The 24,478-nt window shown below is 43.8% G+C and overlaps 1 protein-coding gene across 1 annotated transcript in view; it reads left to right on the forward strand.

The window, feature by feature from the left end:
- The window catches only part of cdc42se2 (CDC42 small effector 2), a 96,747-nt gene that overhangs the window by 48,748 nt on the left and 23,521 nt on the right, over positions 1-24,478 (forward strand). The window contains exon 2 of the mRNA XM_041897344.2: positions 5,678-5,968. Coding sequence (XP_041753278.1) covers positions 5,915-5,968 — 54 coding nt within the window. The 5' untranslated portion in view covers positions 5,678-5,914. The remainder of the gene's footprint in view (positions 1-5,677; positions 5,969-24,478) is intronic.

The raw sequence follows: 24,478 nt of genomic DNA on the forward strand, positions 1-24,478 counted from the left end.
TAGGCTAGTACACCAGCAAGCATGGTTTGGCCCCAGATCTTTCACCCCCCCCAAAAAAAGCTGTGGCTTGTTTTAAATCACAAGCGCATAGCTTACAGTTGGAAGGCAAATACCAAATAGATCAGGAATGGGCAACTGGCGGCCCGCAGAAATTAGCTCTAAAACTGCACATTTTTCTCTCTGCCCCGCCCCATGGCAAAATGTGTAGAATTGCAGGAAATTCACTTTAAAACTTAAATGTTTTCCCTTCACTGTCACAAGGGGTGGGGGGCTGCTAAAATGTTTTGCTCGCAATGGGGCAAGTGGGGGGTGGATGTGTGTACACAGACCCACGAGCCACTGCAGTCCCGCATGATGAGTCCTGTTTTTTTGTGGCCCCCACCCCCGTCAATGTTGCCCTGAAATGGATGATTGTTGAGTTGCGACTATCAGTGTCGCAATTAAAATAGGCCCAGGCATATCGCAATATTTCTAATTACAATCGCGGGAAAACATAGTTTGGAAAGCAAAATCTGTTTTTTAGTTATGAAAATTCTCAACTTGAGCGAATAGTAGCCTGTCTTATTGGCACCAGCGGAGACCATTGGCCATGTCCCTGGTGAGTGTGCATATTCACTCTTTATCATTGGGTCTGTCAGTGCCACTTGAAACTTGCTTTGAACAATCATTTCCTCCTCCAGGTTAGACGTCATATTGTACAATTTGTGTCTCCCCTTTTTGTAGACCTAGATTAGGTGGTTGCACACAAGACATAGCTGTGGGAAGTTGTTTTGAGTAGAGGGTGCTGACGAACACCTTTTATAATATTGCATGCATCTATGCAGACTACAAAATCCTATTCTTAATGTGATGAGTAGCCGAAGCATAGGACAAGACTGGGTAACAGTAGTCACTGCACTAAGTTAATTTAACTCATGGCTGTTTGCAAAAAATCCTGCGAAAAAGCTTGTTGTGAACATCGCTCACTTTTTTTGTAGGCTACTGCAGAGCGAGAGAGAGACTTGAATTATCCTCCTCTGCTGGCAGACATTTCCTACGGCTCTGCTTTCAGTCGCTAATTGGTTTTGGGAAGTGCTCGCTCGTTTCCCATGCCTGAGGGAGCGAGCGTGAGCCCCAATCCTGATGATATTCCTTAGTGCATGCAGCTTCACATACCTGCCATTTTGTTTACACAAATCTTTAATCACAGGAACAATTATTCACAGAACACTCATATATTAGCCTACATTGTGAAGGAACCGATCGACACAAAGCTCTACTGGAGCTATACATTTTACATTTTAGTCATTTAGCAGACGCTCTTATCCAGAGCGACTTAGTTAGTGAGTGCATAATTTTTTTTTTTCATACTGGTCCCCCGTGGGAAACAAACCCACAACTCCATTTGCAAAACAAGCTACTGAGTGGAAAAGCACAAGGGATAGCTTGTTTTTTTCATTTGTAGACCTTACCACAGGTATATTGTGGTTGTACTTCTGGAGGTAATGTTAGAAAGATGGTTTATTGACTTGCTTTAGTGTCGGAACATGAGGTAATGCAATGAAATGCACTGAGGTTTTGCTTAGAGAGTATTTCCATCGAAAAGGACCCATGAGCACCAACGTGAAATTCATAGGAGCATATCAAATTGGATGACAAATGAAAGCTGAGGCTGTATTTTTTGAGAAATGAAGGCATAGATACATTTTCCAACAATTTTTGCATAAGTATGGATAAACTGATGGAAAAGGGGTCTTTGAAAACATCTACCAGAAAAAGTCTTAAAATGTATCAGAGATACATCAACACACACTAATGTGGATGTAAAGACCCCTGCCAACTAATATCAACAATATTTTCAAAGGAAATGTTGTGATCTGTTAATAATAACGACAAGAGACCAGCAAAATGGATGAGTGTGTGGCGGTATAGCAGGAACAGCGGCATCTAGTGGTCAAAACCTGGTACTTTCACACTACTTCATGGCAAATAATGCAAGCGACTTCAGTTACTAATTTCTCTGAACAGTGGAAAAAACAGGCCGCCTACCTCGCGTTGGTCAGCACGAAGCTGGGCACAGTGCGCGAAAGCGAAGCTGGGCACAGTGCGCAGTTTGACTAGGCTACTGATATTCACTAGGGTTGTTCGGCTTGTAGATCAATGACTGTCAACACAGTTACATGCTCAGTTCAACACTGAAAGAGAGGACGTACCAGTTGTCACAAAATATTAGGTATTTTCGGGAAGGGTAGAAAGAAAGTAATATGAGCAAAACATTTTAGTGAATCGGCGATTCGTAACCTTTGAATACATTTTCTGACAATTGCAGGCTACATTTGGACTGGTTTGGGGTCCGTGGACAAATGCAGTCGTATCTTAAAGCTGCAATATGTAACTTTTGGGGCGACCCGACCAAATTCGCATAGAAATGTGAGTTATAGATCTGTCATTCTCATTGATAGCAAGTCTAAGAAGAAGTAGATATGTTCTATATGCACTAATTCTATGCTTTCCGCTCTTAAGTTAAATTTTTGCGTCTTTTATTTTCGGTTTTGTACACCAGCTTCAAACAGCTGAAAATACAATATTTTTGGTTATGGAAAATATATTTCACAGCGGTTTTGATGGTACAATGATTCTCTGCACCATAAGTTCTTGTTTTGTTACATAAACTGAAATTAGGCTAACTATTAGAATTTTAGCAACCAGGAAATGGTGGCGCTATTTCTTCGTAGTGCATCTTTAAACATTTGAATTTGGGACTAATGTGTATCGGTAAATCGTTACATCCCTATGTCATTCTGTTACCGTAATTCCGTTACTTGGTGTAAATCCACTTCACTTACTGTAGTTCAATAACCAAAATAGATTTTTTCAAACTCAAGGTGTCATGTCACAGCTAGCACCCCATTCCTTCTGCAGACATCTTTGAATCTTAATTCGGAGCAGATAAGTAAGAGGTTTTTGAAAACGTGGTCACATAAAAACCTGAGGGAGATTTTACCGTAATTCCGTTACCAAAATGTGCATCTGCACAGTTCTTCCACAAAATGTGCTTTTGTAAAATGTTCAGTGGAAATGGTTAAAAGTAATCCTTGTGCATAGAGTTTATGTTAAACTTTGAAGTCAATTGTTTTTGTTTGGCATACATTTTAAAGTAAAAAAAACGGAGTCAAAGCGTAATTCTGTTAGCATGGAATTGCCCTAGACTAGAGTCTCCCCTTGTTTTGGGGGTCCAGGATCCCCCCAGATGTTTATGTAGAAGGACTAAGAAGCTCAGTTCTGGTGACTTTTTTAAAAGGACATTCTACTCCAAAGTCAATGAAAATAATATGTTTCTGAGATCATCTAAAATACAAATTTCCACCTCCAGAAATGAGCCCAATAACATGTTGGTAAAATGATTTGTAAAAAATTATTTTAACATATTGGATCATGCATATAGCCTATGCATGGCCCATATTATCAGGTATGCTATTCGCAATAAGCATTATCACCTGTAGTCCAACTGATGCAGCATAGTGTCTATAAATACATAGGCTGAAGCATGAGGTTGCCCATCTGCATTTACCCTATTGGGCTAATCATTAGCTAGATCCCAAATGTAATCTTTTAACTAGTTAGCATTCTATTTATGAATTTGATGTCCCAAAAAAACGTTCATAAACACAGTGAATATAATGTAGTGTTAGTGAATATAACCTGTTAGTGTTACCCTCCACCGGGGTAAGAAACCACTTCCCCCCCTAACACTACTCTTGTCATCTGTCTCCATAATTTAAGTCACTTCTCAAAAATGTACCCCAAGTTACCCTACATTTGACCCATGTTACATTTAGCCTCACTCTCCCCTATACACTCACTGCGGATTGCAGAGTGGTAACGTGCTTAACCATGCTGCTAAAAACCCAGGGTTTAAAATGGCGCAGTTCGCGCATATTTAGGAGTTGATAAATAAATAAATAAATAAAGTAGGAATGGAGAGCTGGGATTCCCCTCATTTTAACAATAGCCATTAAAACTGCTGTTTTCACGACTGCAAGAATTGTTGTTCATTGACTGTTTGTCAGAATGCAGGTTTCCCTCCCTATGGCACTCTTAACTTGAATGTGCCATGAGAAGAATACCTCTCTAGCGTAGAACACACAACAACAAGCCAGTAAATAGATCAACTATTCTACTCTGGGGTTGTCAGATTTTTCTATTCATTACTCGTTTTGTTAGCAGAGGAAAAGTAAATGTGGACTGTTCTAGTATCTTCAAAGTGCGCCTCGATATAAATATTTGTTTATGTTTCATATTTTTTGGGGGCCTTCACGTCTCACCATACCAATGGACACTTTCACGTCTCAGAATAGCAATGGACTCACCTTCACGTCTCACCATACCAATGGACACCTTCACGTCTCAGAATACCAATGGACTCACTTTCACGTCTCAGAATACCAATGGACACCTTCACGTCTCAGAATACCAATGGACACCTTCACGTCTCACCATACCAATGGACACCTTCACGTCTGAGAATACCAATGGACACCTTCACGTCTCAGAATACCAATGGACTCACCTTCACGTCTCACCATACCAATGGACTCACCTTCACGTCTCACCATACCAATGGACTCACCTTCACGTCTCAGAATACCAATGGACTCACCTTCACGTCTCAGAATACCAATGGACTCACCTTCACGTCTTAGAATACCAATGGACACCTTCACGTCTCAGAATACCAATGGACTCACCTTCACGTCTCAGAATACCAATGGACTCACCTTCACGTCTCACCATACCAATGGACACCTTCACGTCTCAGAATACCAATGGACTTAACTTCACGTCTCACCATACCAATGGACTCACCTTCACGTCTCAGAATACCAATGGACTCACCTTCACGTCTCAGAATACCAATGGACTCACCTTCACGTCTTAGAATACCAATGGACACCTTCACGTCTCAGAATACCAATGGACCTACCTTCACGTCTCAGAATACCAATGGACATCTTCACGTCTCAGAATACCAATGGACACTTTCACGTCTCACCATACCAATGGACAAACTTAAGCTCGACTGACATGACTGCTGAGAAAGTGAAAGTCCCAGACAGTCTGGACACAGCCTATTGCACATTTATTTTCCCTTAAGAAAACATATTTGCTATTGTGTGGGTGCACAAGGCCATGTGCTAATGTGAATTATCTTGGCCTCAGGTAGTGTTGGACACTAGCCGAAGGTAGCCGAGCAAAACATTTCTATTGTGTCTGTGTAGGTCACCACACTCTGTTCATTAGCATGCCTGTACTCCGGGCTCGTTGTGAGTAAAGTAGCACCACAGCAGAGCAGAGAAACACACACACACACACACAGGAGCCTGCGGCCTGTCTCTCCTCTCTCATTAAAACAGAGTATCTCTAACCCACAAACCCAGATAGTGACTGCTTGGAGAACCTTACGCATACTCTTCCCTTCCAGCATTTGTGTGTGTGTGCACGACTGCACGTGCGACTGTGTGTGTGTGTGTGTGTGTGTGTGTGTGTGTATGCACGACAACGTGTGTTTATGTGCAACAATGTGTGTGCGTGTTTGTGTGGGACTACACTTGATCACATTGATGTGTGTTTTGAGCAGTGTTAATGTGATGGCTGTACAAACGGTCAGCTCACCTCTCACCTCTCCTCTCTATCCCAGGTGTGACTGACCCGGTCAGGAGCCCACTGCCCTGAGAGGCTCTCTGGATCTCTGCCTCCTCCTCTCAGGCTGCTCCCCCCACCCAGGCTTGGGCTACGGTACCCCCAAACCCCCCTCCCCACCCCCCCACCCCCCCCATCGTGGGACTCTGCTTTGGAGCATCATCCTAGCCTAGGAGTGAGGATACTAGACTCTGGTGGACACCTTGACACAGGAACACGTTAAGACTGCTAAGTCATGAGCGAGTTCTGGTTGTGCTTCAACTGCTGTATTGCAGAGCAGCCCCAGCCGGTAAGTGATCCCACAACGAATTGAGTCATTTATGTCACACTTAGTATAGTGCTGTGGTATAGAACACACCCGTTTAACTACGTGATTTAGTGTTTGTTAGAGGTTTTTAAGCTCACTTTGCGCTCTTATTAGTTAAAATGTAAGTATGTGACACTCAGGATCTGGGTTAAGTGTGTGTGGACTGCCTGTAGTGGCCTGTGTCCTCCAACTCAGAGACTGCTACACTAAGCCTAAAATCACCCTTTGCCTCAGACCCCTTGCCTCCACCAGTGTACCATAGGGCTAGGTGGTGAAATGATCATAACATCCATCTGACTTTCAGATCTAGGAGAAACATCTTGGGTAGGACCTAGGGGTTGATTTACCACTGGCAGAAGTAGTAGGCATATATTTTATTCTGCCCCTCGCCTGGTGAGTTACACCTGCAGTGTCTCCTGCTGTTTTTTTATGTAGGGCAGATAAGGTCTGTTTTTTATGTACATTTACATTAAACATTTTCCATACTGGCCCCCCGTGGGAATCGAACCCACAACCCTGGCGTTGCAAGCGCCATGCTCTACCAACTGGATGTAGGGCAGATGAGGTCTGTTTTTTAAATTTAGGGCAGATAAGGTCTGTTTTTTATGTAGGGCAGATAAGGTCTGTTTTTTATGTAGGGCAGATAAGGTATGTTTTTATGTAGGGCAGATAAGGTCTGTGTTTAATGTAGGGCAGATAAGGTCTGTTTTTTATGTAGGGCAGATAAGGTCTGTTTTTTATGTAGGGCAGATAAGGTCTGTTTTTATGTAGGGCAGATAAGGTCTGTTTTTATGTAGGGCAGATAAGGTCTGTTTTTATGTAGGGCAGATAAGGTATGTTTTTTATGTAGGGCAGATAAGGTCTGTTTTTATGTAGGGCAGATAAGGTCTGTTTTTATGTAGGGCAGATAAGGTCTGTTTTTTATGTAGGGCAGATAAGGTCTGTTTTTATGTAGGGCAGATAAGGTCTGTTTTTTATGTAGGGCAGATAAGGTCTGTGTTTTATGTAGGGCAGATAAGGTATGTTTTTATGTAGGGCAGATAAGGTCTGTGTTTTATGTAGGGCAGATGAGGTCTGTTTTTTAAATTTAGGGCAGATAAGGTCTGTTTTTTATGTAGGGCAGATAAGGTCTGTTTTTTATGTAGGGCAGATAAGGTATGTTTTTATGTAGGGCAGATAAGGTCTGTGTTTAATGTAGGGCAGATAAGGTCTGTTTTTTATGTAGGGCAGATAAGGTCTGTTTTTTATGTAGGGCAGATAAGGTATGTGTTTTATGTAGGGCAGATAAGGTCTGTTTTTTATGTAGGGCAGATAAGGTCTGTTTTTATGTAGGGCAGATAAGGTCTGTTTTTATGTAGGGCAGATAAGGTCTGTTTTTTATGTAGGGCAGATAAGGTCTGTTTTTATGTAGGGCAGATAAGGTATGTTTTTTATGTAGGGCAGATAAGGTCTGTTTTTATGTAGGGCAGATAAGGTCTGTTTTTATGTAGGGCAGATAAGGTCTGTTTTTTATGTAGGGCAGATAAGGTCTGTTTTTATGTAGGGCAGATAAGGTATGTTTTTTATGTAGGGCAGATAAGGTCTGTGTTTTATGTAGGGCAGATAAGGTATGTTTTTATGTAGGGCAGATAAGGTCTGTGTTTTATGTAGGGCAGATAAGGTCTGTGTTTTATGTAGGGCAGATAAGGTCTGTGTTTAATGTAGGGCAGATAAGGTCTGTGTTTTATGTAGGGCAGATAAGGTCTGTGTTTTATGTAGGGCAGATAAGGTCTGTGTTTAATGTAGGGCAGATAAGGTCTGTGTTTTATGTAGGGCAGATAAGGTCTGGAAGTAAACACCCAAGCAAGGCAGGAGATGTTACATTTTTGTTGTTGAAAATGTTATCATTTTGAAATCAGTCCCATCCATCATCTACAGGACATATTGACTATTAGAATGTTGAGAAACATGCTCCCTCTTCTAACAAGGAGCACACTGTGATCCCCAGTGTTTCACACAATTGGCTGTGTGTGTGTCCACTACCTCCCCCAATTCCCAGTCGGATCACACACACCCTGGAAACCATGTCTAAAAATAGAAGCAAATGTATCTCTGATTAGATTCCTCCACAGCAGAAAATCCTTTGTTCTTGTTCTTCTTCTAGTTTTGAATGGTGTCTTGTGTGTGATTGTGTGAATGGTGTCGGGTGTGTGATTGTGTGAATGGTGTCGGGTGTGTGATTTGTGTGAATGGTGTCGGGTGTGTGTGAATGGTGTCGTGTGTGTGTGATTGTCTATTCTACCTGGGTGTGTTCTGCCACCTAAGGGGTTGGTTAGCCTAGGTCAGGTGTTGGTTAGCCTAGGTCAGGGGTCGGTTAGCCTAGGTCAGGTGTTGGTTAGCCTAGGTCAGGGGTCGGTTAGCCTAGGTCAGGGGTCGGTTAGCCTAGGTGACTCTAACAATAGGCTTGGTGTGTGCGAGTGTCTCAAACTGGTCCCCTCCCCCAGTGTGTGTGTGTGTGTGTGTGTGTGTGTGTGTGTGTGTACATCTAGCATACGCCACAATAAGAGGTGAGGCTTCCCTCCCTCCGCCTTTTATGGCTAAAGCATGTGAAGAATCCTGAGCGTTTTGTTGGCTCTGTCCAAGCCGAGAGCTGATAATTCTGCTAAGCTTGGCCGACCACAGGGCTGAGACCTAACCCTAAGCTTGGCCGACCACAGGGCTGAGACCTAACCCTAAGCTTGGCCGACCACAGGGCTGAGACCTAACCCTAAGCTTGGCCGACCACAGGGCTGAGACCTAACCCTAAGCTTGGCCGACCACAGGGCTGAGACCTAACCCTAAGCTTGGCCGACCACAGGGCTGAAACCTAACCCTAACCCTAAGCTTGGCCGACCACAGGGCTGACACCCTTGTAACTCTCTCCTACATGTAACAGAGCCAATAATTCACTCTCCCTTCCCCCCTGACCATACATACTGCTTCACACTAAAATTATTGGTTGGTTTATTGACTGTTCTATTGAATAACTAAGTTAATGTACTCACCATAGGCTTCCTGAGGATCACAAGGCTCTCCCTATGAATAATCCTTTCACGTCCATAGTCATAAACACAACTCCATTTAGGTGAAGACTCTGTATTAACTGATGGAAACTGGATTGATCTGCAGGATATAAAGGAGTGCTTTAAGAGGTCTTCACTAGCTAGAAAAACTCTGGTCTTCAACGCAATACTTACCCACCCACCCCTGCTCAAATAAGGAAACAATTTATCGCAAGTGGAAGCTGCTTCGCCGTCCTCTCTACTATTAGCCACAGGCTAACAACTTCCCTTAAGCATAGATTGATAAAGCACGAATAACCGAAAATAGGTGACTGAAAATAGTTGTATTAGAACATTTATGAAAATCAGTCTCACTTTTTACGACAATGTGTTTCCTCCAGAAATTGTGTATAATTTACACTGAACAAAAATATAAACGCAACATGCAATTATTTTTTACTGAGTTACAGTTCATATAAGGAAATCGGTCAATTGAAATAAATTAATTAGGCCCTAATCTATGGATTTCACATGACTGGGAATACAGATATGCATCTGTTGGTCACAGATACCTTTAACAAAAATGTAGGGGCGTGGATCAGAAAACCAGTCAGTATCTGGTGTGACTACCATTTGCCTCATTCAGCGCGACACATCTCCTTCACGTAGAGTTGATCAGGCTGTTGATTGTGGAATAAGGTTGTTGTGCATCTGGAACATTTCTGGGATCTTTTTTTTTCTTCAGCTCATGAAGAAACATGGGACCAACACTTTACATGTTGCGTTTATGTTTTTGTTCAGTGTAGGAAGATGTGTTAAGAGAAATTAGGTTGTGCATTTCCCCCCAAGCATGTGCGTGTTCTCAAGCATGTGTGTATGATTCTGTGTGTGTCTGTGAGTGTGTGAGAATGAAACTTTTTGTGTGAGCATCTCTGTGTCCCAGATTAACTAACCCTAACCCAGATTAGACTAAATTGCTAAAACAGGCAGTGATGGGGAGGCCTACATAAATGAGCCCATCCAGTAAGGAGAAGATTGCCTGAGGACTTGTTCCTCACGTGAACACCCCCCCCATCTACACCCAGAGCACTAGTGTGTCCTCATTCCAGGATGGCCCAGCAATAGACCACATCTAGCGCTCTCGCCACATTTTATAACCTTCGTATTGTTTTATGATAGTAATATGGTCATTTAACAGGCTCTTTTTATCCAAAGCAATTTACAGTAAACTATGTGGCGCTTGTGGGATTCAAAACCCACAACCCCGGTGTCCGGTGTTGCCACTTGCCAGGCTTTGTGGGAACTGAATGATCAGTAGTGTGTTACAGGAAATATAAAGGCCTACATCCTGCTGTTCATCCCAGTAGTTTAGTGATCTACAGGGCCTTCAGAAAGTATTCACACCCCTTGTCTTTTTCTACATTTTGTTGTTGTTTTACAGCCTGAATAAAAAATGGATTACATTTAGATTTTGTGTCTCTGGCCTACACACAATACCCCTAAAATGTCAAAGTGGAATTATGTTTATATAGAATTGTTTACAAATTAATTAAAAATGAAAAGCTGAAATATCTTTAGTCAAGTTTTCAACCCCTTTGTTATGGCAAGCCTAAATAAGTTAACGAATAAACACGTGCTTAACAAGTGACATAATCAGTTGCGTGGACTCACACTTTGTGCAATAATAGTGTTTAACATGATTTTTGAATGACTACCTCATCTCTGTACCCCACACATATAATTATATGTAAGGTCCCTCAGTCGAGCAGTGAATTTACACAGATTCAACCACAAAGAGCAGGGAGGTTTTCCAATGCCTCGCAAAGAAGGGCACCTATTGGTAGATGGGTATAACAAAAAAACATGAAGCAGATATTGAATATCCCTTTGAGCATGGTGAAGTTATTAATTACACTTTGGATGGTGTATCTATACACCAAGTCACTACAAAGATACAGGCGTCCTTCCAAACTCAGTTGCCGGAGAGGAAGGAAACCACTTAGGGATTTCACCATGAGGCCAATAGGGACGTTAAAACTGTTACAGAGTTGAATGGCTGTGATAGGAGAACTGAGTCTCCACAAGACTAACCTAAATGACCGAGTGAAAAGGAAGCCTGTACATAACATGCATCCTGTTTGCAATGAAGCACTAAAGTAAAACAGCAAAAAATTTGGCAAAGAAATGAACTTGTATGTCCTGAATACAAAGCGTTATGTTTGTGGCAAATCCAATGCAACACATCAGAGAACCACTCTTTATATGTTCAAGCACGGTGGTGGCTGCAGCATGTTATGGGTATGCTTGTCATCGGCATTTAGGATACAAATAAACAGAAGAGAGCTAAGCACAGGCAAAATCCTAGAGGAAAACCTGGTTCAGTCTGCTTTTCAACAGACACTGGGAGACAAATTCACCTTTCAGCATGACAATAACCTAAAACACAAGGCCAAATATAAACTGGAGTTGCTTACCAAGATGACATTGAATGTTCCTGAGTGGCCTAGTTACAGTTTGAAATTAAATCGGCTTGAAAATCTATGGCAAGACTTGAAAATGGCTGTCTAGCAATGATCAACAACCAACTTGACAGAGCTTGAAGAATGTTGTACAATCCAGGTGTGCAAAGCTCTTAGACTTACTCAGAAAGACTCACAGCTGGAATCGCTGCCAGGTGATTCTAACATGTATTGACTCAGGGGTGTGAGTACTTATGTAAATTAGATATTTCTGTATTTCATTTGTAATATATTTGCAAAAAAATCTAAAAACATGTTTTCAATTTGTCGTTATGGGGTATTGTGTGTATAATTTTTTTTTTAATCAATTTGGAATTTGGGCTGTAACGCAACAAATTGTGGAATAAGTCAAGGGGTATGAATGCTTTCTGAAGGCACTAACTATATCCTGGGTATTATAGGCTATTTGCATTCTGTGCTGCAAAATATTTGTTTAGTATTTGGTGAGTGGGTAGAGCTCGCCACAGGATTTAAGTGGCATTAGTGATAAGGTCTGTTTTTTTATGTAGGGCAGATAAGGTATGTTTTTTTTGTAGGGCAGATAAGGTCTGTTTTTTTATGTAGGGCAGATAAGGTCTGTTTTTTTATGTAGGGCAGATAAGGTATGTTTTTTATGTAGGGCAGATAAGGTCTGTTTTTTTATGTAGGGCAGATAAGGTCTGTTTTTTTTTATGTAGGGCAGATAAGGTATGTTTTTTTTTATGTAGGGCAGATAAGGTATGTTTTTTATGTAGGGCAGATAAGGTCTGTTTTTTTATGTAGGGCAGATAAGGTATGTTTTTTTTTAATGTAGGGCAGATAAGGTATGTTTTTTATGTAGGGCAGATAACGTCTGTTTTTTATGTAGGGCAGATAAGGTATGTTTTTTTTTATGTAGGGCAGATAAGGTCTGTTTTTTATGTAGGGCAGATAAGGTCTGTTTTTTATGTAGGGCAGATAAGGTCTGTTTTTTATGTAGGGCAGATAAGGTCTGTTTTTTTATGTAGGGCAGATAACGTCTGTTTTTTGTAGGCAGATAAGGTCTGTGTTTTATGTAGGGCAGATAAGGTCTGGAAGTAAACACCCAAGCAAGGCAGGATATGTTACATTTTTGTTGTTGAAAATGTTGTCATTTTGAAATCAGTCCCATCCATCAACTACAGGACATATTGACTATTAGAATGTTGAGAAACATGCTCCCTCTTCTAACAAGGAGCACACTGTGATCCCCAGTGTTTCACACAATTGGCTGTGTGTGTGTCCACTACCTCCCCCAATTCCCAGTCGGATCACACACACCCTGGAAACCATGTCTAAAAATAGAAGCAAATGTATCTCTGATTAGATTCCTCCACAGCAGAAAATCCTTTGTTCTTGTTCTTCTCTAGCTTTGAATGGTGTCGTGTGTGTGATTGTGTGAATGGTGTCGGGTGTGTGATTGTCTATTCTACCTGGGTGTGTTCTGCCACCTAAGGGGTCGGTTAGCCTAGGTCAGGGGTTGGTTAGCCTAGGTCAGGGGTTGGTTAGCCTAGGTCAGGGGTCGGTTAGCCTAGGTCAGGGGTCGGTTAGCCTAGGTCAGGGGTCGGTTAGCCTAGGTCAGGGGTCGGTTAGCCTAGGTGACGCTTCACAAGTGACAATAGGCTTGGTGTGTGTCTCAAACTGGTCCCCTCCCCCAGTGTATGTGTGTGTGCGTTGTTGAACATGTTATCATGGGCTCTGTTAAAAAGCCTCTCCAAGGGAACGTTTCCCAGGGTAATTTAGCCACTCCAGCAAAGAGTGGAGAACTAGTGAAGTGGACCAGTCTAGGACTAGGTACTCAACAAAAAAAAGTGTGTGTGTGTATATATATATATATATATACACAGTGGGGGGAAAAAGTATTTAGTCAGCCACCAATTGTGCAAGTTCTCCCACTTAAAAAGATGAGAGAGGCCTGTAATTTTCATCATAGGTACACGTCAACTATGACAGACAAAATGAGAAAAAATTATCCAGAAAATCACATTGTAGGATTTTAATGAATTTATTTGCAAATTATGGTGGAAAATAAGTATTTGGTCGATAACAAAAGTTTCTCAATACTTTGTTATATTTACATTTTAGTCATTTAGCAGACGCTCTTATCCAGAGCGACTTACAGTTAGCGCATACATTATTTTATCGAACCCACAACCCTGGCGTTGCAAACGCCATGCTCTACCAACTGAGCTACATCCCCTGCCGGCCATACCCTCCCCTACCCTGGACAACGCTGGGCCAATTGTGCGCCGCATATACCCTTTGTTGGCAATGACACAGGTCAAACGTTTTCTGTAAGTCTTCACAAGGTTTTCACACACTGTTGCTGGTATTTTGGCCCATTCCTCCATGCAGATCTCCTCTAGAGCAGTGATGTTTTGGGGCTGTCGCTGGGCAACACAGACTTTCAACTCCCTCCAAAGATTTTCTATGGGGTTGAGATCTGGACACTGGCTAGGCCACTCCAGGACCTTGAAATGCTTCTTACGAAGCCACTCCTTCGTTGCCCGGGCGGTGTGTTTGGGATCATTGTCATGCTGAAAGACCCAGCCACGTTTCATATTCAGTGCCCTTGCTGATGGAAGGAGGTTTTCACTCAAAATCTCACGATACATGGCCCCATTCATTCTTTCCTTTACACGGATCAGTCGTCCTGGTCCCTTTGCAGAAAAACAGCCCCAAAGCATGATGTTTCCACCCCCATGCTTCACAGTAGGTATGGTGTTCTTTGGATGCAACTCAGCATTCTTTGTCCTCCAAACACGACGAGTTGAGTTTTTACCAAAAAGTTATTTTTTGGTTTCATCTGACCATATGACATTCTCCCAATCCTCTTCTGGATCATCCAAATGCACTCTAGCAAACTTCAGACGGGCCTGGACATGTACTGGCTTAAGCAGGGGGACACGTCTGGCACTGCAGGATTTGAGTCCCTGGCGGCGTAGTGTGTTACGGATGGTAGGCTTTGTTACTTTTGTCCCAGCTCTCTGCAGGTCATTCACTAGGTCCCCCCGTGTGGTTCTGGGATTTTTGCTCACCGTTCTTGTGATCATTTTGACCCCACGGGGTGAGATCTTGCGTGGAGCCCCAGATCGAGGGAGATTATCAGTGGTCTCGTATGTCTTCCATTTCCTAATAATTGCTCCCACAGTTGATTTCTTCAAACCAAGCTGCTTATCTATTGCAGATTCAGTCTTCCCAGCCTGGTGCAGGTCTACAATTTTGTTTCTGGTGTCCTTTGACAGCTCTTTGGTCTTGGCCATAGTGGAGTTTGGAGTGTGACTGTTGTGGTTGTGGACAGGTGTCTTTTATACTGATAACAAGTTCAAACAGGTGCCATTAATACAGGTAACGAGTGGAGGACAGAGGAGCCTCTTAAAGAAGAAGTTACAGGTCTGTGAGAGCCAGAAATGTTGCTTGTTTGTAGGTGACCAAATACTTATTTTCCCCACTGTATATATATGCAGTGGGGAGAACAAGTATTTGATACACTGCCGATTTTGCAGGTTTTCCTACTTACAAAGCATGTAGAGGTCTGTAATTTTTATCATAGGTACACTTCAACTGTGAGAGACGGAATCCAGAAAATCACATTGTATGATTTTTAAGTAATTAATTTGCATTTTATTGCATGACATAAGTATTTGATCACCTACCAACCAGTAAGAATTCTGGCTCTCACAGACCTATTAGTTTTTATTTAAGAATCCCTCCTGTTCTCCACTCATTACCTGTATTAACTGCACTTGTTTGAACTCGTTACCTGTATAAAAGACACCTGTCCACACACTCAATCAAACAGACTCCAACCTCTCCACAATGGCCAAGACCAGAGAGCTGTGTAAGGACATCAGGGATAAAAATGTAGACCTACACAAGGCTGGGATGGGCTACAGGACAATAGGCAAGCAGCTTGGTGAGAAGGCAACAACTGTTGGCGCAATTATTAGAAAATGGAAGAAGTTCAAGATGACGGTCAATCACCCTCGGTCTGGGGCTCCGTGCAAGATCTCACCTCGTGGGGCATCAATGATCATGAGGAAGGTGAGGGATCAGCCCAGAACTACAAGGCAGGACCTGGTCAATGACCTGAAGAGAGCTGGGACCACAGTCTCAAAGAAAACCATTAGTAACACACTACGCCGTCATGGATTAAAATCCTGCAGCGCACGCAAGATCCCCCTGCTCAAGCCAGCGCATGTCCAGGGCCGTCTGAAGTTTGCCAATGACCATCTGGATGATCCAGAGGAGGAATGGGAGAAGGTAATGTGGTCTGATGAGACAAAAATAGAGCTTTTTGGTCTAAACTCCACTCTCCGTGTTTGGAGGAAGAAGAAGGATGAGTACAACCCCAAGAACACCATCCCAACCGTGAAGCATGGAGGTGGAAACATCATTCTTTGGGGATGCTTTTCTGCAAAGGGGACAGGACGACTGCACCGTATTGAGGGGAGGATGGATGGGGCCATGTATCGCGAGATCTTGGCCAACAACCTCCTTCCCTCAGTAAGAGCATTGAAGATGGGTCGTGGCTGGGTCTTCCAGCATGACAACGACCCAAAACACACAGCCAGGGCAACTAAGGAGTGGCTCCGTAAGAAGCATCTCAAGGTCCTGGAGTGGCCTAGCCAGTCCCCCAGACCTGAACCCAATAGAAAATCTTTGGAGGGAGCTGAAAGTCCGTATTGCCCAGCGACAGCCCCGAAACCTGAAGGATCTGGAGAAGGTCTGTATGGAGGAGTGGGCCAAAATCCCTGCTGCAGTGTGTGCAAACCTGTTCAAGACCTACAGGAAACGTATGATCTCTGTAATTGCAAACAAAGGTTTCTGTACCAAATATTAAGTTCTGCTTTTCTGATGTATCAAATACTTATGTCCTGCAATAAAATGCAAATTAATTACTTAAAAATCATACAATGTGATTTTCTGGATTTTTGTTTTAAGATTCCGTCTCTCACAGTTGATGTGTACCTATGATAAAAATGACAGAACTCTACATGCTTTGTAAGTAGGAAAACCTGCAAAATCGGCAGTGTATCAAATACTTGTTCTCCTCACTGTATATATATATATATACAGTGGGGGAAAAAAGTATTTAGTCAGCCACCAATTGTGCAAGTTCTCCCACTTAAAAAGATGAGAGAGGCCTGTAATTTTCATCATAGGTACAAGTCAACTTGGACAGACAAAATGAGGAAAAAAAATCCAGAAAATCACATTGTAGGATTTTTTATGAATTTATTTGCAAATTATGGTGGAAAATAAGTATTTGGTCAATAACAAAAGTTTCTCAATACTTTGTTATATACCCTTTGTTGGCAATGACACAGGTCAAACGTTTTCTGTAAGTCTTCACAAAGTTGTCACACACTGTTGCTGGTATTTTGGCCCATTCCTCCATGCAGATCTCCTCTAGAGCAGTGATGTTTTGGGGCTGTCGCTGGGCAACACAGACTTTCAACTCCCTCCAAAGATTTTCTATGGGGTTGAGATCTGGAGACTGGCTAGGCCACTCCAGGACCTTGAAATGCTTCGTACGAAGCCACTCCTTCGTTGCCCGGGCGGTGTGTTTGGGATCATTGTCATGCTGAAAGACCCAGCTACGTTTCATCTTCAATGCCCTTGCTGACGGAAGGAGGTTTTCACTCAAAATCTCACGATACATGGCCCCATTCATTCTTTCCTTTACACGGATCAGTCGTCCTGGTCCCTTTGCAGAAAAACAGCCCCAAAGCATGATGTTTCCACCCCCCATGCTTCACAGTAGGTATGGTGTTCTTTGGATGCAACTCAGCATTCTTTGTCCTCCAAACACGACGAGTTGAGTTTTTACCAAAAAGTTATATTTTGGTTTCATATGACATTCTCCCAGTCCTCTTCTGGATCATCCAAATGCACTCTAGCAAACTTCCAGACGGGCCTGGACATGTACTGGCTTAAGCAGGGGGACACGTCTTGCACTGCAGGATTTGAGTCCCTGGCGGCGTAGTGTGTTACTGATGGTAGGCTTTGTTACTTTGGTCCCAGCTCTCTGCAGGTCATTCACTAGGTCCCCCCATGTGGTTCTGGGATTTTTGCTCACCGTTCTTGTGATCATTTTGACCCCACGGGGTGAGATCTTGCGTGGAGCCCCAGATCGAGGGAGATTATCAGTGGTCTTGTATGTCTTCCATTTCCTAATAATTGCTCCCACAGTTGATTTCTTCAAACCAAGCTGCTTACCTATTGCAGATTCAGTCTTCCCAGCCTGGTGCAGGTCTACAATTTTGTTTCTGGTGTCCTTTGACAGCTCTTTGGTCTTGGCCATAGTGGAGTTTGGAGTGTGACTGTTTGAGGTTGTGAACAGGTGTCTTTTATACTCATAACAAGTTCAAACAGGTGCCATTAATACAGGTAACAAGTGGAGGACAGATGAGCCTCTTAAAGAAGAAGTTACAGGTCTGTGAGAGCCAGAAATCTTGCTTGTTTGTAGGTGACCAAATACTTATTTTCCACCATAATTTGCAAATAAATTCATAAAAAATCCTACAATGTGATTTTCTGGATTTCTTTTTCTCAATTTGTCTGTCATAGTTGACTTGTACCTATGATGCAAATTACAGGCCTCTCTCATCTTTTTAAGTGGGAGAACATGCACAATTGGTGGCTGACTAAATACTTTTTTTCCCCACTGTATATGATTGGAGATGGGCCTGATAGACTTAGAGTTTTGTACGGTTTTTATTTCCCTCCTGGTGAACTACTGGCATGCTTTTGTTCCAGCCCTGCTCTAACCCACCTGATTCAGGTCCTGATGGACCACTGCTTATTAGTCAGGTGGGTTAGAGCAGGGATGGAACAAAAGCCAGTAGCTCCCCCGGAGGAGGGTTGGTCGCCCCTGCCTCGAACCTTTGGCTAGAAGTAAATCAGGATCCAAACCAGTTAGAAGTAAAGATACAGTGCCTTCGGAAAGTATTCAGACCCCTTGACTTTTCCCACATTTTGTTACGTTACAGCCTTATTCTAAAATGTATTTAAAAAAATATATATCCCCTCATCAATCTACACACAATACCCCATAATAACAAAGCAAAAACAGGTTTTCAGAAATATTTGCTAATTTACTACAAAATCAAAAACTGAAATATTACATTTACATAAGTATTCAGACCCTTTACTCAGTACTTTGTTGAAGCACCTTTGGCAGCGATTACAGCCTGGAGTCTTCTTGGGTATGACGCTACAAGCTTGGCACACCTGTATTTGGGGAGTTTCTCCCATTCTTCTCTGCAGATCCTCTCAAGCGCTGTCTGGTTGGATGGGGAGCGTTGCTGCACAGCTATTTTCAGGTCTCTCCAGAGATGTTCGATCGGGTTCAAGTCAGGGCTCTGGCTGGGCCACTCAAGGACATTCAGAGACTTGTCCCGAAGCCACTCCTGCGTTGTCTTGGCTGTGTGCTTAGGGTCGTTTTCCTGTTGGAAGGTGAACCTTCGCCCCAGTCTGAGGTCCTGAGCGCTCTGGAGCAGGTTTTCATCAAGCATCTCTCTGTAATTTGCTCCGTTCATCTTTGCCTCGATCCTGACTGGTCTCTCAGTCCCTGCCGCTGAAAAACTTCCCCAGTGGTGCCAGGTTTCCTCCAGACGTGACGCTTTGCATTCAGGCCAAAGAGTTCAATCTTGGTTTCATCAGACTAGATCCCCGGATCTCAGGAGAAGCGACTGTTCCGCCCCTGGTCCTCGGGACCACCCCGCTGGTCAGCGTTGTCCTGCGGCTCCTCGGCTGGCTCAAAAGGTTCCCGCGCCTCAGCAGAAGCGACCGGCTCCCGGGTCTCAGGAGAAGCGACTTATCTGCCCTTGGTCCTCGGGACCGTCCCTCTGGTCGGCGTTGGCCAGCGGCTTGATGGAACAAAACAAGAAACACAAGTAGCGTACAGACAGGAACAGAGTAACAGAATGAATAACGCCTGGGGAAGGAACCAAAGGGAGTGACATATATATGGGAGGTAATCAGGAAGGTGATTGAGTCCAGGTGAGTCTCATAATACCGCGCAGGTGCGCATAATGATGGTGGCAGGTGTGGGTAATGAACAGTCAACTGGCGACCTCGAGCGCCGGAGAGGGGGAGCGGGAGTAGACGTGACACTGGATGTCAGGATTCAAACCAGTAGTCTGAGCCTCATAACGTTGTGGTTTAATTAGAACTATGTTGGACTTCAAGAGATTCAGATGGTGAGAATTGCGGTCAATACCCTGGATTTGACGTAATCAGCATCTAGATCACCATTTACTATGGCTAATTCTGACCTGAGGCCACCCACCATATGCTGCCGCCCGGTTCCATCACGCTCAATATTGTGTTTAATGAGCACAGACATCATGCTGAACGGAAGTCCTGAACATGCAAGCCACACCAGACGGTCTGCATCGTAGTGTTGGAAGAACTGTCAAACTAAACCTGGAAGGATTAATTACTGTTATCTCATCTGAAATCCTAATTGAGATAAATAGACAAAGCTCATTTGGCTTTGACATAGCCCATATTAAGGGAAAACTATCCTATTTGAAGAGTATTGTTCTAAAAGGCTTCTTGAGATTAGGCCTAGATCCTGCAGAATGCTGTAGCTTTCATCTTTTTCAGGACCATCTTAACCCCTTCTGTGAGTGAAAACACTGGAGAGGAAATTAAGCACCTCCATTGTTTCGCCAGCCAGATATAATTACATTAACAAGTCATTTGATAATTTACTTTAACCGTGGAAATGTACTCGGTCCATGGTATCATGATGAACGGTATGACTCCTCCCTAGCAACAGATAGTGTTCCGTCACTAGGCTAACAGATTTCCATTTTATTTCCTGTGCTCACAAACTGGAAAACTATGAAACCATATTCCTTAAATGAGTCATAATGTACACTGTAGCTCTATAGTTTAGTTTTACTCTCCTAATTGTATCTTAAACCCAACGTTAACTGCATTTCATTCGGCTTGAAACAACAATGCATCAACTGCTCCGCCTTTACAGTCTTTAACTGTTAAAACTGTTGTGATATTCCTGGTAGTGCTGCTGACATCTGACATGTAGGGGCTGGTCTTTTGTTATTATTGTCAGAGATTATCTCACTAGCACTCTGTCTCTCTCTCTCGCTCTCTCTTAGTCTCTCTCTCTCTCTCTGTCTGTCTCTGTCTCTCTCTCTTTGTCTCGCTCTCTCTGTCTCTCTCTCTCGCTCTGTCTGTCTGTCTGTCTGTCTGTCACTGTCTCTCACGCTCTCTCTTTACCATACATAAACACTTCTAGAGCTTTTTTTCATAAAATGCTCCTTCAGACTACATTCGATCGTTTTTCCAATCTATGAATGAGTATGAAAGTGTTGCCTGTACTGTTGGGCCAGTGAAAGTAGAGAAAGCTAGAAGGAGAGGAGGGGAGCCATCCAGGCTTGTCCAGGCTTGTCCCGACACCAGGCCTCAATTATATGTTTAGTGCTCCGTTCTGACCTTCTCACCGGCTCGGCAGTATTGTTAAACTGACAGGCTCTCCAAAAGTGCTAACGGAGGTTGATTCCCGGCGCTTGGAAGCCCATGGAAATCTCACTAATGAGCCATTGGAATCTCGTTATGGTGATTTCCACTGACAAGGCAGGAAAGCCACACAGCGCTGCTCCAGCCATGACCTGCAGACTCTTTCCACCATGGGGCCAGCATGACCAACGGCACAGTCAGTCCCAGTAACAGTGTATTACAGATACACTATATATACAAAAGTATGTGGATTTGTCTATTTCACCCACACCTGTTGCTGACAGGTGTATAAAATCGAGCACACAGCCATGCAATCTCCATAGACAAACATTGGCAGTAGAATGGCCTTTCTGAAGGTCTCAGTGACTTTCAACATGGCAACTTCATAGGATGCCACCTTTCCAATAAGTCAGTTCGTCAAATTTCTGCCCTGATAGAGCTGCCCCGGTCAACTGTAAGTGCTGTTGTTGTGAAGTGGAAACGTCTAGGAGAAACAATGGCTCAGCCGCGAAGTGGTTGGACACATAAGCTCACAGAACGGGACCGTGGAGTGCTTAAGCGCGTAGCGCGTAAAAATAATCTGTCCTCGGTTGCAAAACTCACTACAAGTTCCAAACTGCCTCTGAAAGCAACGTCGGCACAATAACTGTTAGTCGGGAGCGTCATTAAATAGGTTTCCATGGCTGAGCAGCAGCACAAAAGCCTAAGATCACCATGCGCAATGCCAAGCATCGGCTGGAGTGGTGTAAAGCTCGCCACCATTGGACTCTGGAGCAGTGAAAACGCGTTCTCTGGAGTGATTAATCACACTTCACCATCTGGCAGTCCAACGGATTAATCTGGGTTTGGCGGATGCCAGGAGAACGCTACCTGCCCCAATGCATAGTGCCAACTGTGAAGTTTGGTGGAGGAGGAATAATGGTCTGGGGCTGTTTTTCATGGTTCTGGCCCCTTTGTTCCAGTGAAGGGGAATCTTAACGCTACAACTTTGTAGCAACAGTGTGGGGAAGGCCCTTTCCTGTTTCAGCATGACAATGCCCCCATGCACAAAGCGAGGTCACATACAGAAATGGTTTGTCGAGATCGGTGTGGAAGAACTTGACTGGCCTGCACAGAGCCCTGACCTCAACCCCATCGAACACCTTTGAGAAGAATTGGAACGCCGACTGCGAGCCAGGCTTAATCGCCCGTCATCAGTGCCTGACCTCACTAATGCTCTTGTGGCTGAATGGAAGCAAGCCCCCACAGCAATGTTCCAACATCTAGTGGAAATCCTTCCCAGAAGAGTGGAGGCTGTTATAGCAACTTCATATTAATGCCCATGATTTTGGAATGAGATGTTCGACGAGCAGGTGTCCACATACTTTTGGTAATGTAGTGTACCTCCCCTACGACAGAAAGTGTTTCCTGGGTTGTACACATTAGCCTGAGAAACGGTTAGCCTTAGGTAGAAGTATGTTATGGACTCTATATTGGGTCGGGAACCACTTGTGGATCGTGTTAGTTTCCCTTTGAGTTGTGGCCAGAAACCTTGCTTTGTTTATCTGGAGGTCAGCAGAACATTTGAAAGGCTTCAGCTGGCGTCAATGCACAAAAAGTGATGGAGCCAATGGTCTAGCTGTTAGGGAAATAGAACTGGATAGGAGGAAGGAATTGAGTTTGTTGGTTCAAATTCCAGGTGGACTTCACCGTTGTATGCTATTAAGCTAAAAACATTTGGGGCTGAAAGCACATCAAAGCACTTGGTGGGGAACTGTCAGTACATTTTCAAAGGCTGTTCCCAAATGGAACCCCATTCCCTATATAGAGCACTACTTTTGACCAGAGCCTATGGGCCCAAAAGTAACACATTATAAATTAAATAGGTTGCCATTTGGGACACAGCCAGTAAACAGACGATACCTCAAATGTCAGTGCATTTTATTTATCCTTTATTTCAAAGCGCTCCAGAAAGAAAGGTTAATAGGCTACATTTGACTTCAGGCTCATTAAATGGATTAGATTGCGCAACCCCGGGAAATATGTTGAGTCCAATTAATTTGGGGGGATAGTGGATGCAGCATGCCATTTTGCTGTAAACCTCTGATGTTCTTTGAAAAAAATGTATTATACTCAGGTGGGGGATTGTTGTCCATGAGCGTGGATGTCCCAGATTTGTTTGGGTTCAAATGTAGGCTACAGTTTGTCTCCTAGTAGTGTATAGTCTAGAGATGTTGGCCAATACAGCCATTTTTGTCATAGTATGAGTATAGCCTACCTTTTCCCTGAGAACAAACTCAGCTTCCCTCTCCAGTTGAACCCAAGATCAAGGGCATTTTGCATGGCAACAACAATTCACAAGTATGTTTTTTGTCAGCTTTGAGCTCATTTTTCCATTTTGGAAAGTCAGTGTAATCTCAGTGAACCATTTTTGAAGTACCCGAGGATGCTAATATTCTGCCACGCAGATTTGGGGAATGTCTGGGAGGGAAACGGAAGGATTTGGGGAATGTCTGGGAGGGAAACGGAAGGATTTGGGGAATGTCTGGGAGGGAAACGGAAGGATTTGGGGAATGTCTGGGAGGGAAACGGAAGGATTTGGGGAAAATATGGGAGGGAAACGGAAGGATTTGGGGAATGTCTGGGAGGGAAACGGAAGGATTTGGGGAATGTCTGGGAGGGAAACGGAAGGATTTGGGGAATGTCTGGGAGGGAAACGGAAGGATTTGGGGAATGTCTGGGAGGGAAACGGAAGGATTTGGGGAATGTCTGGGAGGGAAACGGAAGGATTTGGGGAATGTCTGGGAGGGAAACGGAAGGATTTGGGGAATGTCTGGGAGGGAAACGGAAGGATTTCCTGTCATTGTGATCAGTCTGGAATTCCAACTCTCCTATGGAACAGGACTCCCAAGGTTGAATTAGTTATAAGATTCCCCATTCCACCACAGAACGTCTCCCTCCCCCTAAAGCCTGCCCAGTTCCACCACAGAACGTCTCCCTCCCCCTAAAGCCTACCCAGTTCCACCACAGAACGTCTCCCTCCCCCTAAAGCCTGCCCAGTTCCACCACAGAACGTCTCCCTCCCCCTAAAGCCTGCCCAGTTCCACCACAGAACGTCTCCCTCCCCCTAAAGCCTGCCCAGTTCCACCACAGAACGTCTCCCTCCCCCTAAAGCCTGCCCAGTTCCACCACAGAACGTCTCCCTCCCCTTAAAGCCTGCCCAGTTCCACCACAGAACGTCTCCCTCCCCCTAAAGCCTGCCCAGTTCCACCACAGAACGTCTCCCTCCCCCTAAAGCCTGCCCAGTTCCACCACAGAACGTCTCCCTCCCCCTAAAGCCTACCCAGTTCCACCACAGAACGTCTCACTCCCCCTAAAGCCTACCCAGTTCCACCACAGAACATCTCCCCCTAAAGCCTACCCAGTTCCACCACAGAACGTCTCCCTCCCCCTAAAGCCTACCCAGTTCCACCACAGAACAT

Source organism: Coregonus clupeaformis, chromosome 15 (genome assembly GCF_020615455.1).
Source record: "Coregonus clupeaformis isolate EN_2021a chromosome 15, ASM2061545v1, whole genome shotgun sequence".
Classification (NCBI taxonomy): Eukaryota; Metazoa; Chordata; class Actinopteri; order Salmoniformes; family Salmonidae; genus Coregonus; species Coregonus clupeaformis.